At 41.8% G+C, this 13,676-nt stretch overlaps 1 protein-coding gene across 2 annotated transcripts in view; it reads right to left on the bottom strand.

Annotated features, from left to right (window-relative positions):
- Positions 1-2,940: 2,940 nt before the first annotated feature.
- ATP10A (ATPase phospholipid transporting 10A (putative)) overlaps positions 2,941-13,676 on the bottom strand; it is a 161,849-nt gene continuing 151,113 nt past the window's right edge. Inside the window, exons 16-21 of one of the 2 annotated variants that reach the window (XM_054009188.1) lie at positions 13,493-13,618; positions 10,120-10,320; positions 7,946-8,026; positions 7,749-7,853; positions 7,272-7,459; positions 2,941-6,806 (exon numbers count right to left, since the gene is read on the bottom strand). In XM_054009188.1, coding sequence (XP_053865163.1) covers positions 6,092-6,806; positions 7,272-7,459; positions 7,749-7,853; positions 7,946-8,026; positions 10,120-10,320; positions 13,493-13,618 — 1,416 coding nt within the window. In that variant the 3' untranslated portion in view covers positions 2,941-6,091. Of the gene's footprint in view, positions 6,807-7,271; positions 7,460-7,748; positions 7,854-7,945; positions 8,027-10,119; positions 10,321-13,492; positions 13,619-13,676 lie in introns of those variants that run through there. The other variant, XM_054009198.1, reaches the window with a different exon arrangement.

The raw sequence follows: 13,676 nt of genomic DNA, 5'->3' as shown, positions 1-13,676 counted from the left end.
AGGGCTTTACCTCTTCTGGGTAAACCTGGGCCCACTCTTCACCACAACCTAGGTTACAACCGCCTGGGTATCGACTATGACTTCTTCAGCGGGTACAACAGCATCTGCAGCTGTGAGCCATTTGTTCTCCAGGAACTGTGACAGCAGGTTGTTGCAGTGAGACAGAAACAAACATCTTCAAAACCAAGTGGGATTTATTCATGTCTCAAAAGCACCAAGCAGGGAGAGCAAAGGGTAAAACAATAAACGCCTCCTCACATTGGTAAGCTCCCCTCAGCCCATTGAACTCCACCGCTAGCAGGGAGAAACAGCTTGCAGTGCAACAGCATGCCCCATGGCTCTGTCTCAGTCGGACTGCGAGCCTTGTTACTGACATATCCTGGCCAGCTTCTCTGGGTATGTCTACACTGTGATTAAAAACCCACGGCTGGCCCGTGCCAGCTGACTCAGGGTCACGGGGCTTGGGCTGCGGGGCTGTTAAATTGCTGTGTAGATGTCCAGGCTCAGGCTGGAGCCTAGGCTGTAGGACGCTGCGAGGTGGGAGGGTACCAGAGCCCAGGCCCCAGCCCAGGCTCCAGCCCATGCTGGAATGTCTACACTGCAATGAAACAGCCCCACAGCCCAAGCCCGGTGCACTCCAGTCAGTTGGCACGGGCCAGCGGCAGGTGGCTAATTGCAGTGTAGACATAACCTCTCAGCTCACCCAAACAATCTCCCTTTTGTAGATCCTTGATCTTTTGGATCTCCTTTGATCCCAGGTTTCAGCCTTGGGAAGAGTAAACAAATCTCACCTGAATGGATCCCAGCCATTTCTCCTCAAGGAGCTTATCTTTGCTATAGTTTTGTTTCCTGTGGGTTTCTCCCTCAGCAGTGTCTTTTGATGTAACTCCTGGCAGTCAGACAGATTACTATCAAACAGATATACTGTCAAACATTTATACACATATGTCCCAATATGTCACAAATGGCACTTTAAAATTTGTCCTAATAAGAATTCTCACATCGGCAAAACAGACTTCAAGAATTTGTTGACTTTACCTTCCCTGGGTACAATATGCTAACCCTTCTGTTGGATGGATATAGGTGGTGGTGCACTTTAAATGTCACAGGGAAAATTCCTGGACAGAGCAAACACCCCTAAAACTACTTGGAAGGCATTGTTCAAGCTGGAGATAAGGCCAAAAGATCAACATATGCCCTAGAATTTAGTCTCTTAATAGGTTCTGCTTTCAATGTAACTTATGACCCTTGGAACCTGGCCCACATTTTCAAAAGTGGCCCCTAATTTTGGGTTGCTCGGTTCTTGTGTTGCCAGCTCCAGTCACCTGGGGCTTGATTTTCAGATGTGCTGAGGCCAGGGACTCCAGCTGAAATCAACTCTGCTCCAACTAAATTTCAACAGGGATGTAGGTGTTCAGCACACCTGAAAAACAGACCCCTACACATTTAAAGCTGGGCCTCCAAAATTACAGGACACTTGAAAATCTGGCCCTGCGTGTACCTCTTAGGTTACCAAAAAGGATATTCTGCTGTAGTTCCAATTTTATTTTTTGATTGAAGACACACAGGCTGCAACTGTTAAAAGGCTTATTCATTAACATTAAGAAATCTTAATTAGCTTCACACATAAGCACTATCAGTTGTTGGAATTCTTTTCACTAATTACGCATCCAGAATCCCCACTGCAGCAATCCCAGAGAGTCAAAGGCAGCCAATACTTAGCACAGCACATTTTCAATAGTGTCTTAAACTGCAGACAGTGCAGCCACCTGCATAGATTTTTAATCTAAGGGATTGTTATTGGAAAGTGAGGGAGAAAAGTTAGATCCTGCCATGATGTTTGGGGAGCCAGATTGTTTAGGTGATTAGTAATGGAAGAGAGAGTATGTCTACACAGCATTTTGGAGCAAATGGAAGCGGACCTCTGGGCTCACAGACTTGAGCAAGAGCTCAGGCTCTGAAGCTTGGGGAGTTGGGGTGAGTATTTGCTACTATTACACTACAGTATATATTTATCCGGACTGTCTTGCCTACTATACCACCAATGTTTCCCAGAACTCCTACATGGGTCAGGACACAAAGTACACTTCCAAATTTAATTGAGGCTGAATAATGCCTCAGGGGCCGTACAATTTGAACTGAGAAATAGCTGTGGCAAAAGATGTTTTATTTGGTTTGGGTTTTTTAATGTGGATTCCAGGATTAGGGCAGAAAATGCGATTCCCAGATGACTGAACCACCAAATGAAGCAACATCCAGGCTTGATGTAATTTATTTGAACCATACTTTAACATATCCATATATTGCAATATAAACAATATAAGTGCAAAATATTTTTATATAGCACCTTTCATGAATAAAGATCTCAAAATGTTTCACAAAGACTATCTGTTCGTTGATAGGGATCACTTAACCCACCACCAAAATTCAGGCAGTGAGAGAACGGAATGAGCTTAGTGGGGCACTGAAGCACTACACAGCTGCTTAAGACAGGAAGTGACAAAGTAGCACAACATCATAACTGAGTGAGCAGAGTCTGGGACATCAGTTGTGGAAAGAATGCCATCTTGAGTGGTCATGTAAAACCCAATCCTGTAAGATGTTGAGCATTCTCACCATCCAACCCATAATTTGATATTAGGTGGATGGGAAAGTTGCCCCTTGAAATCGGACGCAGCCTCTGTAGCTGTGTAACTAGGGAGGCCTGAGGAGCTTTCATTCCCTGGCAGCTGTGGAATCAGCTGTTTTCCTCAACAAAGCCCTTAAATCGATGTGGACTGTAATCTGAATTGGGCCAGCGTCACGGATCAACTGTATCACCTCTGAACTTGTGAAAAGGACCAGAGCAGTGGTTCTCAAAGCTGGTCCGCCGCTTGTGCAGGGAAAGCCCCTGGCGGGCCGGGCCGGTTTGTTTACCTGCCGCGTCCGCAGGTTCGGCCGATCGCGGCTTCCACTGGCCGCGGTTCGCCGCTTCAGGCTAATGGGGGCTGCAGGCAGGGCCGGCTCCAGGCACCAGCCCAGCAAGCAGGTGCTTGGGGCGGCACGTCAGGCTCTTCGGCGGCCATTCGGTGGCAGGTCCCTCAGTCCCTCTCGGAGGGAAGGACCTGCTGCCAAATTGCCGCCTCAGGAGAAAGCGGCGTGGTGGAGCTGCTGCCGATCACGATCGTGGCTTTTTTTTTTTTTTTTTCCCTTCGCCGCTTGGGGCGGCAAAACCCCTGGAGCCGGCCCTGGCTGCAGGAAGAAACGCGGGCCAAGGGATGTGCTGGCTGCCCTTCCCGCAGCCCCCATTGGCCTGGAGCGGCGAACCGCAGCCAGTGGGAGCCGCAATCGGCCGAATCTGTGGACATGGCAGGTAAACAAACCAGGCCGGCCCACCAGGGGCTTTCCCTGAACAAGCGGCGGACCAGCTTTGAGAACCACTGGATCAGAGGACAATCAATAGTCACCAGTGGCCGGGGTCTTGGTTTTACATCTGCATCAAAAATAGAGGCATTATGATCTTGGCACATAGTTAAATACAAGTTAAATACAGCTGAACCGAGTAATAATACTGGAGTACAATTTTGCGTCCATTTCAAGATTTTATATGCCAGGTTTTGCCTCATAGTAAATATTTGCCAGAAATATAACATCTGAAATCGAGGCAGTAAGATGATAGAGTTCTTTGTTAATATTACTGTACTTATATCTAGCTATTGAAAATCAAAGTCCAGGTCACTAGTATCTGTTTATACAGTGCCTAGCACAACAGGGCTCCAGTGCTGTTACAATGCAGTAATAATGACAGGGAAAGAAGTGAAAGGGCCACACGATTTGTATTTACATGGATCCATTGGCCCCAACACCCTACATACCTGCCGTGGGGCATCTGGAGCTGTGCTGCAATTGCAGCCACAAGGGCCATACAGAGCCACCTCCTGCCCTGGCCACAGATCTTGTTGGGCCAGGGAGTGGATTTCATGGCCCCAGCCTCTCCAAAATCCACCCACTTGGTGTCTGACTATTCTGGCTTTATGTGGGTGGAATGGATTTCACCCTGACATCCTGTTTTACAATTTGAGGAAATGTTTCTCCCAGACGGCAATATTTTCACACGGATATTGCTTTAAAAAGGTGAGCCATTACTTCCTTTGCCATTAAAAAAAAGAGATTGTAGCTCCCCCTAGGAGAGTTCTTTGGACTGGCACATGCTGCATAGTCCATGTTAAATGTCTGCAAGATCAATTGGACAAATGAATCCTTCCAACAGGATTCTATGGGATGCATTTGGTGATCTAAGTATGTGTAGAAATCTATTGCCTGATTCCTAAGGTAACCACATAGAATGTAGACGCATTACAACACTTTCCGCCAGTAAGAATCTATTAAAAAGAAGAGAGATTTCCTCTATTTTAGACCTAACACATTCTTTTTGGAGGTGAGATAAAAATGATAAAGCCCTGCTTGAATCACAAGTCCTTCCCCAAGTCAATCTCATGTTTAATGAAAAGCTAGAACATGTGAGTGTTGTGGATACATTTAGCACATTCATTAACTACTTCATAATGAGGATAGAAATATTCTCATTCCAAAATGTAGTTTGGCTGTATGATTGTGTGTCACATTTTATCAGGGCAACGTAAAGAAAGCCTGATAGTAACCCTTTATTTATATTGCTTTTACTTCTCCCTTTGTTCAGGTTTCGCATTTTGATATGACCAATTCTCTCTGCATTTGTGGGAAGAGACCAACATGGAAACCCTTTTAAAAATACCCAGAGAGACTTAGAAACCAGTGTATGGCAAATATTGGGGCTTAAGGTTGAGGGACTCCATGGGAGCCAATATGGCTGGGGATTTCCTGTTAACACACAGAGAATGAGGTGTGCAAGTTTTGAGCTTACACAACTAATAGTAAACAAAAATAGGATGTTCTGAAAACTCAAGCTGCAAAGACAATACGTGACAACTAGATCATATAATCATAGAATATCAGGGTTGGAAGGGACCTCAGGAGGTCATCTAGTCCAACCCCCTGCTCAAAGCAGGACCAATCCCCATATCCTGTGGTAGTTTATGTGTGGAGATGGCACACGCTATGTGATTATGGATGCAAACCCAAAACAGCCTCCCGAGGTAAAGATGGCCACTAATGACTTGGGCTTCAAGTCACTGGACTAGAAGTGAAAGAGGCTGTAATCTATAACAAAGGGATCTCCATGTATTCTTTAGCAAACTGGACCTACATTCTTCAGCAAGTTCTGTGGCATTTCAATGGAGCAGACTGCTGCATGCTGAGAGTGCTCTCAGTTCCCACTGACTTATATCATACCGCACATACAACATACAATCACTTACCCCCTCAACATCTCTTTACAAAGCAAAACGGTTTTTCTTTTCAAAAGGAATGGCCCGACCTGCCAAATGCAAGCTATTTTTACTGACTGCAAGTGAAGCACTGAACTCTTATTAACGCCAGACTGGGCAACCACTTTGTATTAAGGATGGTCATTTCTTTATTGTTTTATCATGAGAAATAAAATGCTACTGAGGAGATATTCAATTATGGTGACATTTATAAGATGCTGGTGTATTTATACGGTGGTGAGATACTGTTAATATTTACAAAGAGGTATGATATTTTCAAAGATCTGCCCAGCAGTTTTCCCCTTAAAAACTTGATTGTCAGACCTCACAGAGATTTTTTATTTTAAATCAGATGACAAATTATCCAAACTGCTGGGATGTAGTGTTATCATTATGTTTTTTCCCGTCCCTGATTGCTGAACCAACTATAATCATGTCTATAATTGCTCCTGAAATCCAAACCTTTTGGACAAGGTAGGTAGGTCCATTGCTTGCAATACTTGCCAGAATGAAAGAGAAGCAACTGAAAAAGAAACAACCTGCATTTTCTTATAAAATGAGATAAAAAAATTCAAGTGTATTTTCTTCTTTATATTTAAAGCTCTTATTTCAATATACAGCACTTAAACATTTTTTAAATATTTTTTTGTACCTTTGATTGCCTGTTTCATCTCTGGAAACAAGCAGAGTAATTTCACTATACATCTGTGCAAATAAAAAATATATAAATGTACTCAGGGCCCATGTCATAAGAAGGTGGTTTCAAGAGTTTCACTTTTACAGAAATTAGTTGGGGTCCCTTTAAGTTGTTCCTGGAAGTCATTTGAGTTCTTCCCTGTTAAGCCTTTGAAATCCTGATGCAAAGAAGATATGGAGCCAAGCACACACATGTTGTCCTGTACTTCATTTTGTAAACGATGTGGTGACAGTTGTAAAACTCTCCCAAACCGACTGAACAGGGGAGTTGATGTGATCCAGTTCAATAAACTGAAGCTTGACTGGTTGACTGTTGTGTTCCATGGGAACGTTTCTTCTACAGACATTGACTCCATCTCTGAAGTGTTGTGAGTAATTTCGTGAAATCCCAGGGATCGTTCTTGACTGTTTGCCACTGAGGAGTGTTTTTCCCCCCCACATAACAGAGATCCAGGAGGAGAAGCAGTAACACTCAGTCCTGTTGTGTGTTCTGCCTTTGTATTTGATGGGAAAGCTGGGTCATTTCCATACTGAGATGATTGCGAAGAGGGGGTTTGGTTGCAGGCCTTAAAACAATCACTATCATTTGACTGAGGATTCTGTGGGCAATGTTCTGCACATGGGGGTTTCTGGGGAATGGTTTCCTTTTTGATATTCAACCTGTTCGGAATCTGGTTGCGAGTCTCTGGAGGCAATCTATTCAACTGGCGTCCAAGCTGAAGTTGGGTTGGGAAGACGGTCCCCTGAAGGGTTCTGTACAGAAATCTGAAGGAGGAAAAATGTACATATGAAAAGAAATCAAAGAAAGAGGATCTGCTTGAGATTTTATCAAGAGAAAAATGTCCACAGAACAGAATATACAATTACTTTAACAGAATGAGAGTTTATACAGGCAAGTACCACAGTTAATTCATTTTCTTTAGATTTGACATTTAAAATAAAAAGATTGCCCAAAGAGCTCTGAGTACTCTGACAATAATGTGATCTATAATAACTACCCACCAGCGATAATACTAATACACAAGTAATTGGACTCAGTTAGCCAGCAGCCTTAAATAATCAAATGAAGCTAATAATATACTTCAGCTGGCTGACAATAAAAAAGAAAAAAAATTAGAAACGCCCCTCACCCCAAATCATATTCAGGCACATCCCTTCGCCTTTCCTCTCATTCCACCCCAAAGTGTATGAGCCACTAACATATACACACACAGGGGGAAGATACTATACCTGGGCAGTAATGCAACAACTGGTGATATAATACAAATCAAGTAAAACACAGGCTCTCCCATCAATTTTTCCATAGTCCAGTAGGGATTGGATGGAGGATAACATATTGGGCAAGAAGCATTATAAACCAGAGCCACAATGAAAAATAAAAGGATACTGAAGATACAAGATGACCAGTGGAACAAAGTCTAGAAGAAACAGCAACAAAAACTGATTTTTAATTTTCTGGTACAAAATCCATGCACAGAATGTATTTACATCAGTGTAATTTCACAAATCCTTATTCTACAAACAGGATTACAAAGCTGCTCTCTGCTCGCAGTTTCAAACCATTTTCATGTTTGGTTAAAATGCTTGATAAAAATAGACAGTGCTGAGGGAATAACACACGCTTTTCTTGATTTTAAAGAGTGACACTAAGGAAACAAGTAAAATATCCCAGAAGGCTCCTTAATAATTTCCATGTGGATGACTTACCCAAGTTTTGGTTTCAATAGCCAAATGTAATATAATGGTGAAAAGAGCTATTGTGGTGATGGGCGTTCCCCAGGAGAATAGATCCACCTCTGAGTCATAGTAAGTCTGAAAAGAAGGAAAGGGGCTTTACTCTAATCTGTATTTTCAGGTCTGCTCCTCACATTGCATGAAATAGTATGTCTGAATGGATAACTTACGAAAAAAGGGATGTAAAAACAAACTAGACTTTGATAGAGCGCATCAATCATGTTCATCCAAAACATGTGTGGTTGGTACTCCTGTGACACAAAAACATACAGTAAGAGTCTAACGAAGAAGCCATTTGTTAGTACTAGACAAAAATCTGAATTGAAATGTATTTCTTCCAGTGCTTGTACAGACAACCTCATCACTCTTCTCCCTTCCGAGGCCAACAAACCCCACCCTCCTGATGGAGTGATTAGTTGGGATTTCCATGACCTGAATTTCTGCCTCTAAAGCATCCTCTTCTGTGAGTTTTTCCACAAGAGGGTATAATTTAGATCTAAGCTCTTGATCCAGCACCGATTTGTATACATGCCTAACTTTATGCATTATAATTAGTCCTATTGACTTCGGTGGAGTTACATTCTTGTGGTATTCAAACTTCAACACATGTTTACATCTTTGCAGGACTGGGGTTTAAGGGCCAGATTTTAAAATGTATTTTGGTGCCTGATTTCAGTGGGGAGTTAGGCACTTAAACTCATTTAAAAATCTGGCCCCAAGTCTTCTACATATAAAACGAAAGACTATATATTCAAGAAAGATTAAATGTGAAAGTATGCAGCTTACTTTGAAAGGAAAATCCACAACAATATTTAATGAATATTTACACAGCAATATAATCAGTCCTTAAGAAACAGTACTGAATTTTACTAACCCATTAGTATAAATAATTTAACCATTTTTTACATTCACATGAATTATCATATAGAACAACTGGGTATAGAGGAAATCATTTTGTAAACATAGATCGGTAAAATGCTCATTTATTTTACTAATGTTCTTATGCAGGTTATACATTTCCTGTGATAATTTTTTTTCATGAATTCATTAAGCTCCTTTTCCCCCTAGCTCATGGTTTCCTAAGCCTAGAAATGAGACTTTCATAAAACTCTTGTGTTCTTTGGTCTAATGAAACAACATGTAGACTGCTTCAATTAAAATCTTTTTTAAAGAGAAGAGTGAGGATATTACTGGCTACCTACAAGCAGGAATGGTTTAGCAAAAATTTTTTTATAAGTCTTTTTAGACATGTATTCAATGAAATTGCTTAATAGCATTCAGAGAACCTCAGAATGGACAATGGACTCAACTTTGAGAAAGAATTCTACTGTGAATATGAAAGATTTCTCTTGTCAATCTGCTGACTGTTTTGCCAAACCAATCATCCTTTAGACTGGTTTGTCAATGAAGAAAACCAAACAATACCTCCAAATCAGCTTAAACGAAATCAGTGACTATCTATTTTTGTCATCTTTTAGTAGGGAAGTAAATAGGGGCATTTATTTGGTGGAACTTTAATTGCAATGTTCTGGAGCAGCAGGCCAAAGGATGGAAATATAAAACCCAGAAACAACAGCTGATTAAAAAAAGAAGATAAAGACAAACACATTGTAAATGAGCAGTTCTGCAATTCCCCACCTCTTCTTTCAAGTATAGCATCTAGATAGATTACTAGAAATGTAATGCACCAAGCACTAGGTGCACTGTTGCTTGGGAGAGTCAATGACTCTGTTCAGAGGCCAAGGTGCCAGTTGTCTTAGAGGAAGCTGTTGTAAGGCTTCTGATCAAGAAGACATCTCTTGACAATGATAGTCTTGCTAACCTGAGAAGCCACCCTTCTCCCCTCATGATAACATTGCAGTTGCAATCAGCAAAAGTGATCTAGCTTGATGGCCTTCTGCCCCTTTCCTTGCAGTTTACACAGAAATGGGCTGCAGCCAATGTGTTTTCCATGAAGGGTTTCTGACTCTGCATGTTTAGTTTCTGGCATTTAGATATTTTGGTTCGGGTTATTATAGGGTATGTCTACACTGCAATGAAAACACCGAGTCTCAGAGCTTGGGTCAGCTGACTGGGGCTTGTGGGGCTCTGGCTGAAGGCTACAAAGGTATTTTGGGCTTGGACTGGAAGCCAGGCTTTGAGACCCTCCCTCCTCGTGGCCAGCTGTGGGTCTTTTATCCCAGTGTAGACTTACACCTAGAAATGCTAACAAGCAAGAAAAACAGTTTCTCAGACTCCCATTCTTTAGCTTTATTCGGTGCCATTGTATCCCTTGCCACCAAGATTGGTTTTCATTTAAACTCATGACCATCAGAAAAAATCTTCTGAAAGGCAAAGATTTTACCTCCATTTTCTGGCCACTTTTGTAGAGGTGAGGTACACCAATTAGCACTTCAGCTGGTATATCCTTATCCAGCACACCAGTGACCAGTTGTGGAAGAGAAGAGAATAATACATTAAAGAAGATCAGGTACCACTGATCAATCATTGAAGAGCCAGAGAACCCGCAATAGAACTGGTACCAGAAGAGAAGGGCCACAAACATCTGCAATCAAAACAGCAGTACAGGAAGCATGATCAGTCAGGAATTTAAAACAAGTAGGAAAAAAAACAGTGTAAATCTCAATACATCATCTCTCCATGACTCTGTGAAATCATGTTGACTTTGATTCTGCAAAGACTTGCACATGTGCTTAACCTTAAAGTCATGAGTAGTCCCTACTGAGGACACCTGATCTTCTATTATTTATTATTCCCATTCCCACTACTCATGCTTAAAGTTAAGCACGTGTATAAGTCTTAACAGGATTGTGGTCTTGGATATGACTGGGGCTTTTGCCTCACATGAAATTAATTTTCAATCCAATTATAACTCTCGAATACAAAATGCAGCTAAACATAAATCAATAATGACACCATTTTTTGTGGAATTCCACATATATTTCATGAATGTAGATCTCTTTGTGTTGTTTATTACTGTCATAAGAAGGATCCTGTTTCTATTTCAATATCTTGTGTTGGTTTGAGAATTTTCTGGAGACTTAGCTAGCTCACAAAGGCAAAGTAGATAGCACGAGGATAACTGGGCTTTTCAGCTCTTTTCAAGACTGTAATGAGAAGAGCACAGCCAGGAGGATAGAACTATACATTGCAGTGAAGTTGTGTTTGATTTGACCACCACAATATCTTTGATTTTCAATTTCATCAGATTAACAGTGAGTGGAGATGTATCATTCTACAATCCTCACTTTAAAATGAAAAGGTAAATCATTCACACTGAGGGAGTGTGATGACCCTGGTCTTGGGAATGCTGCCTCCAGCTAGGTTGGGGTCACCCAGGAATGGACAAAACACACAACCCACTTTGCTACCATGTATGTGGGATAGACAACCAGACCAGCAAGGCCGAAGTGTCCGTAGAACAGCTGGGGTTCATTTAAACTACAGAGCCCAGCTGTTAGTGATGTATCTACCTATAAATGGAGGTAAAGTGTGTCTGGAGATGAGGACATGCTTGTTTCAGCTTGGAGAGGAGAGTGGATGCCACAGCTTGAATCCTAGAAAAGGGAGGTGTAAACTGCTGAGCAGGTTTACAGCCAGGGAAGGAAATAAAGCTCCAAGCCTCAGTCCTTCTACGTCCCTGTTCTCCAGACTCGCTGATTATCCACCAAAGAATTACAAAAATGTAAAGCAAATCAACTGAAAATACTTGGCTGTAATTCCTGAAAGGTTTTCCCTGCTTTAACCAGCTAGGAGGGGAGAGGCTGTGCCCTCTCCCTTAGCTCCCATTTGACCCAGCTTTCCCTTCCTTTTATACGCCACCCGAAGCAGCCATATGACCAGCTGGGACCTACCCTGCAGCACCTTTGTAAATCCTGCAGCATGGTTTCTGCAGCAATCCGAGGCTTAAACTATGAGCTAGATAAGTTCTACTGCAGAATGGAAATTGACACAATACAAGCAAATGTAAAAACCCGAGGAGATAGAGATCTAGCAGAATATATGCAGCACAGTTATCTTGATTCCCTGTAGACAATTCATCAAGAGTGGTCTCCCTGTGAATGAATCCGGTACTTGCATCTTAGAGGAAGTTAGAATTCTCCTTCCCTGAGGGAAGCTACTATATGTCTGACACATTCAGGTCTATAAATTCTATTTCCTACTGTGGTTTCAGGGTTGGTAGCAACTAGGATTGCTCTTACGGGCTCTGAAGACAGCAGAAGCAGAGCAAACACAAACAGAAATTCTTAAATTTCATTCAAGCCTGGGGGCAACAGCTTCAGAAAATGTCTGCAGTTGGATGTCTTACTAAATACAGCATGAAAAAATAACACTTGTAATTGGGGATGGGGAAAGGGGTGTATTGGAATGTAAGATTTTACAAGTATTGAACAAAAATGCAAATGTATAAATTGAAGCCTTGCATGCTGATCATTGGAATGTACTTACATATATTTCTTGAGAGTGTTTGGATTTAAAAATAAAATTGCTCTGAATACACTTCTCTGAAAGTATAATATTCCACTTTCATTGATGAGGTTCAGTATTATCACGGTGATGGGCACAACAGAAATATATAGATAGGAAGGCGCAGATGCTCAGCACATTTCAGGATCAAGCCTAGAACCATGAGCCTGTGTACACCAGCATTTTTCTGTAAGTTTCCTGCCATTGCATTACCACAGGTGCAGCTCCAGCAATGGTAGCAGCACTAGGATAGGCCAACTTTTCAAATTTGGCTTGCTTTTTAAGGCTCAGTGAGATCTTTAGAACTTCAGAATTTGGAAGTGTTTACTTTGATTATTTTTTGAATGCATGCATGTATGACATTCTTGATCAGAACAGGCTTAGAATATTTTTATCGTGCCCATGTTAATGCAAATATAGTTCAACCAATGATTATTTTTATTATTTACCTAGCACACACGGTGTTCCTATCCTGGTCAGCAATTTGAGGAAAAATACAGTCCTGTCCCATGCCAATTAAAAGTTACCTTTGGACTGAGACAGGGATCAGCAACCTTTGGCACACGGTCAATGATTCTTCTGTGCTAAAGGAATCCTCAGCTGCATCTTCGAGTATTGTGTGAGTGATACAAAGGGACTCAGGCAGGGCTGAGGAGGTGGGTTTCTAATAACCCCGTATCTATTCATGACTGGCACTGGTGTAACTGGAAGGAGATTCAGGCCCATACTTGGATATGTATTGCAGTGTGCTCCTTTCAAAGTGTATTTATTTGGCTGAAGGAAGTCAGGGGAAAAAAAAACACTTCCAATATGCTTGGCTGATAAGTATAGATGGCCCAAATTAGCTCAGATCACTGGGGACAATTTACAGTTTGCACAAGGAATTATAAAACAGGATTAGGAAGAGAAAACACATCCACTACTACTTCTGACCAGCACAGGGTGGACTTGGCATTAAAAGCTCCTCTATCTAGCCAGCTAGATTTTTGCGAAAGGTACTGCTCTATAAAGAAACTTTTGTTAAGCAGCACTTCTTATTCATGTTACCTAATTTGCACATTCTGCAGCACACTGTCGCTGTCACGGAGTGGGGCCTCTATTCCTGTGAATGGCAGCCAGCTGTCTTTCAACTCTGCAAGCTTCTTTGCAGCTTATTTATAAACCATTTGAAGGCTGACCTCATACGCATTTCACACAAAATAAACCCTGGAAACACGCAGAGCCACAAAACTGTCAAGTCAAACACTTACTGCATTTTTGTAGAAGAAATACAGCACCATATTGGCAAGCCGGGAATAACACCAGTGCCCGTGAACAAGCAAGAGTTTTTCCAAATGCCGAAATCTTGGGACTGCAAAGTCACTCGCCATCACTGCCTTCAATGAAAGAAGAGTTGAAATCATTATTGTAAAGTGTCACCTAAGACACACAGAC

The sequence above is a fragment of the Malaclemys terrapin genome, chromosome 1, assembly GCF_027887155.1.
Source record: "Malaclemys terrapin pileata isolate rMalTer1 chromosome 1, rMalTer1.hap1, whole genome shotgun sequence".
Lineage (NCBI taxonomy): Eukaryota > Metazoa > Chordata > Testudines > Emydidae > Malaclemys > Malaclemys terrapin.
Note: the sequence above shows the minus strand (reverse complement) of the source record. Positions and strands in the feature narration are given on the sequence as shown.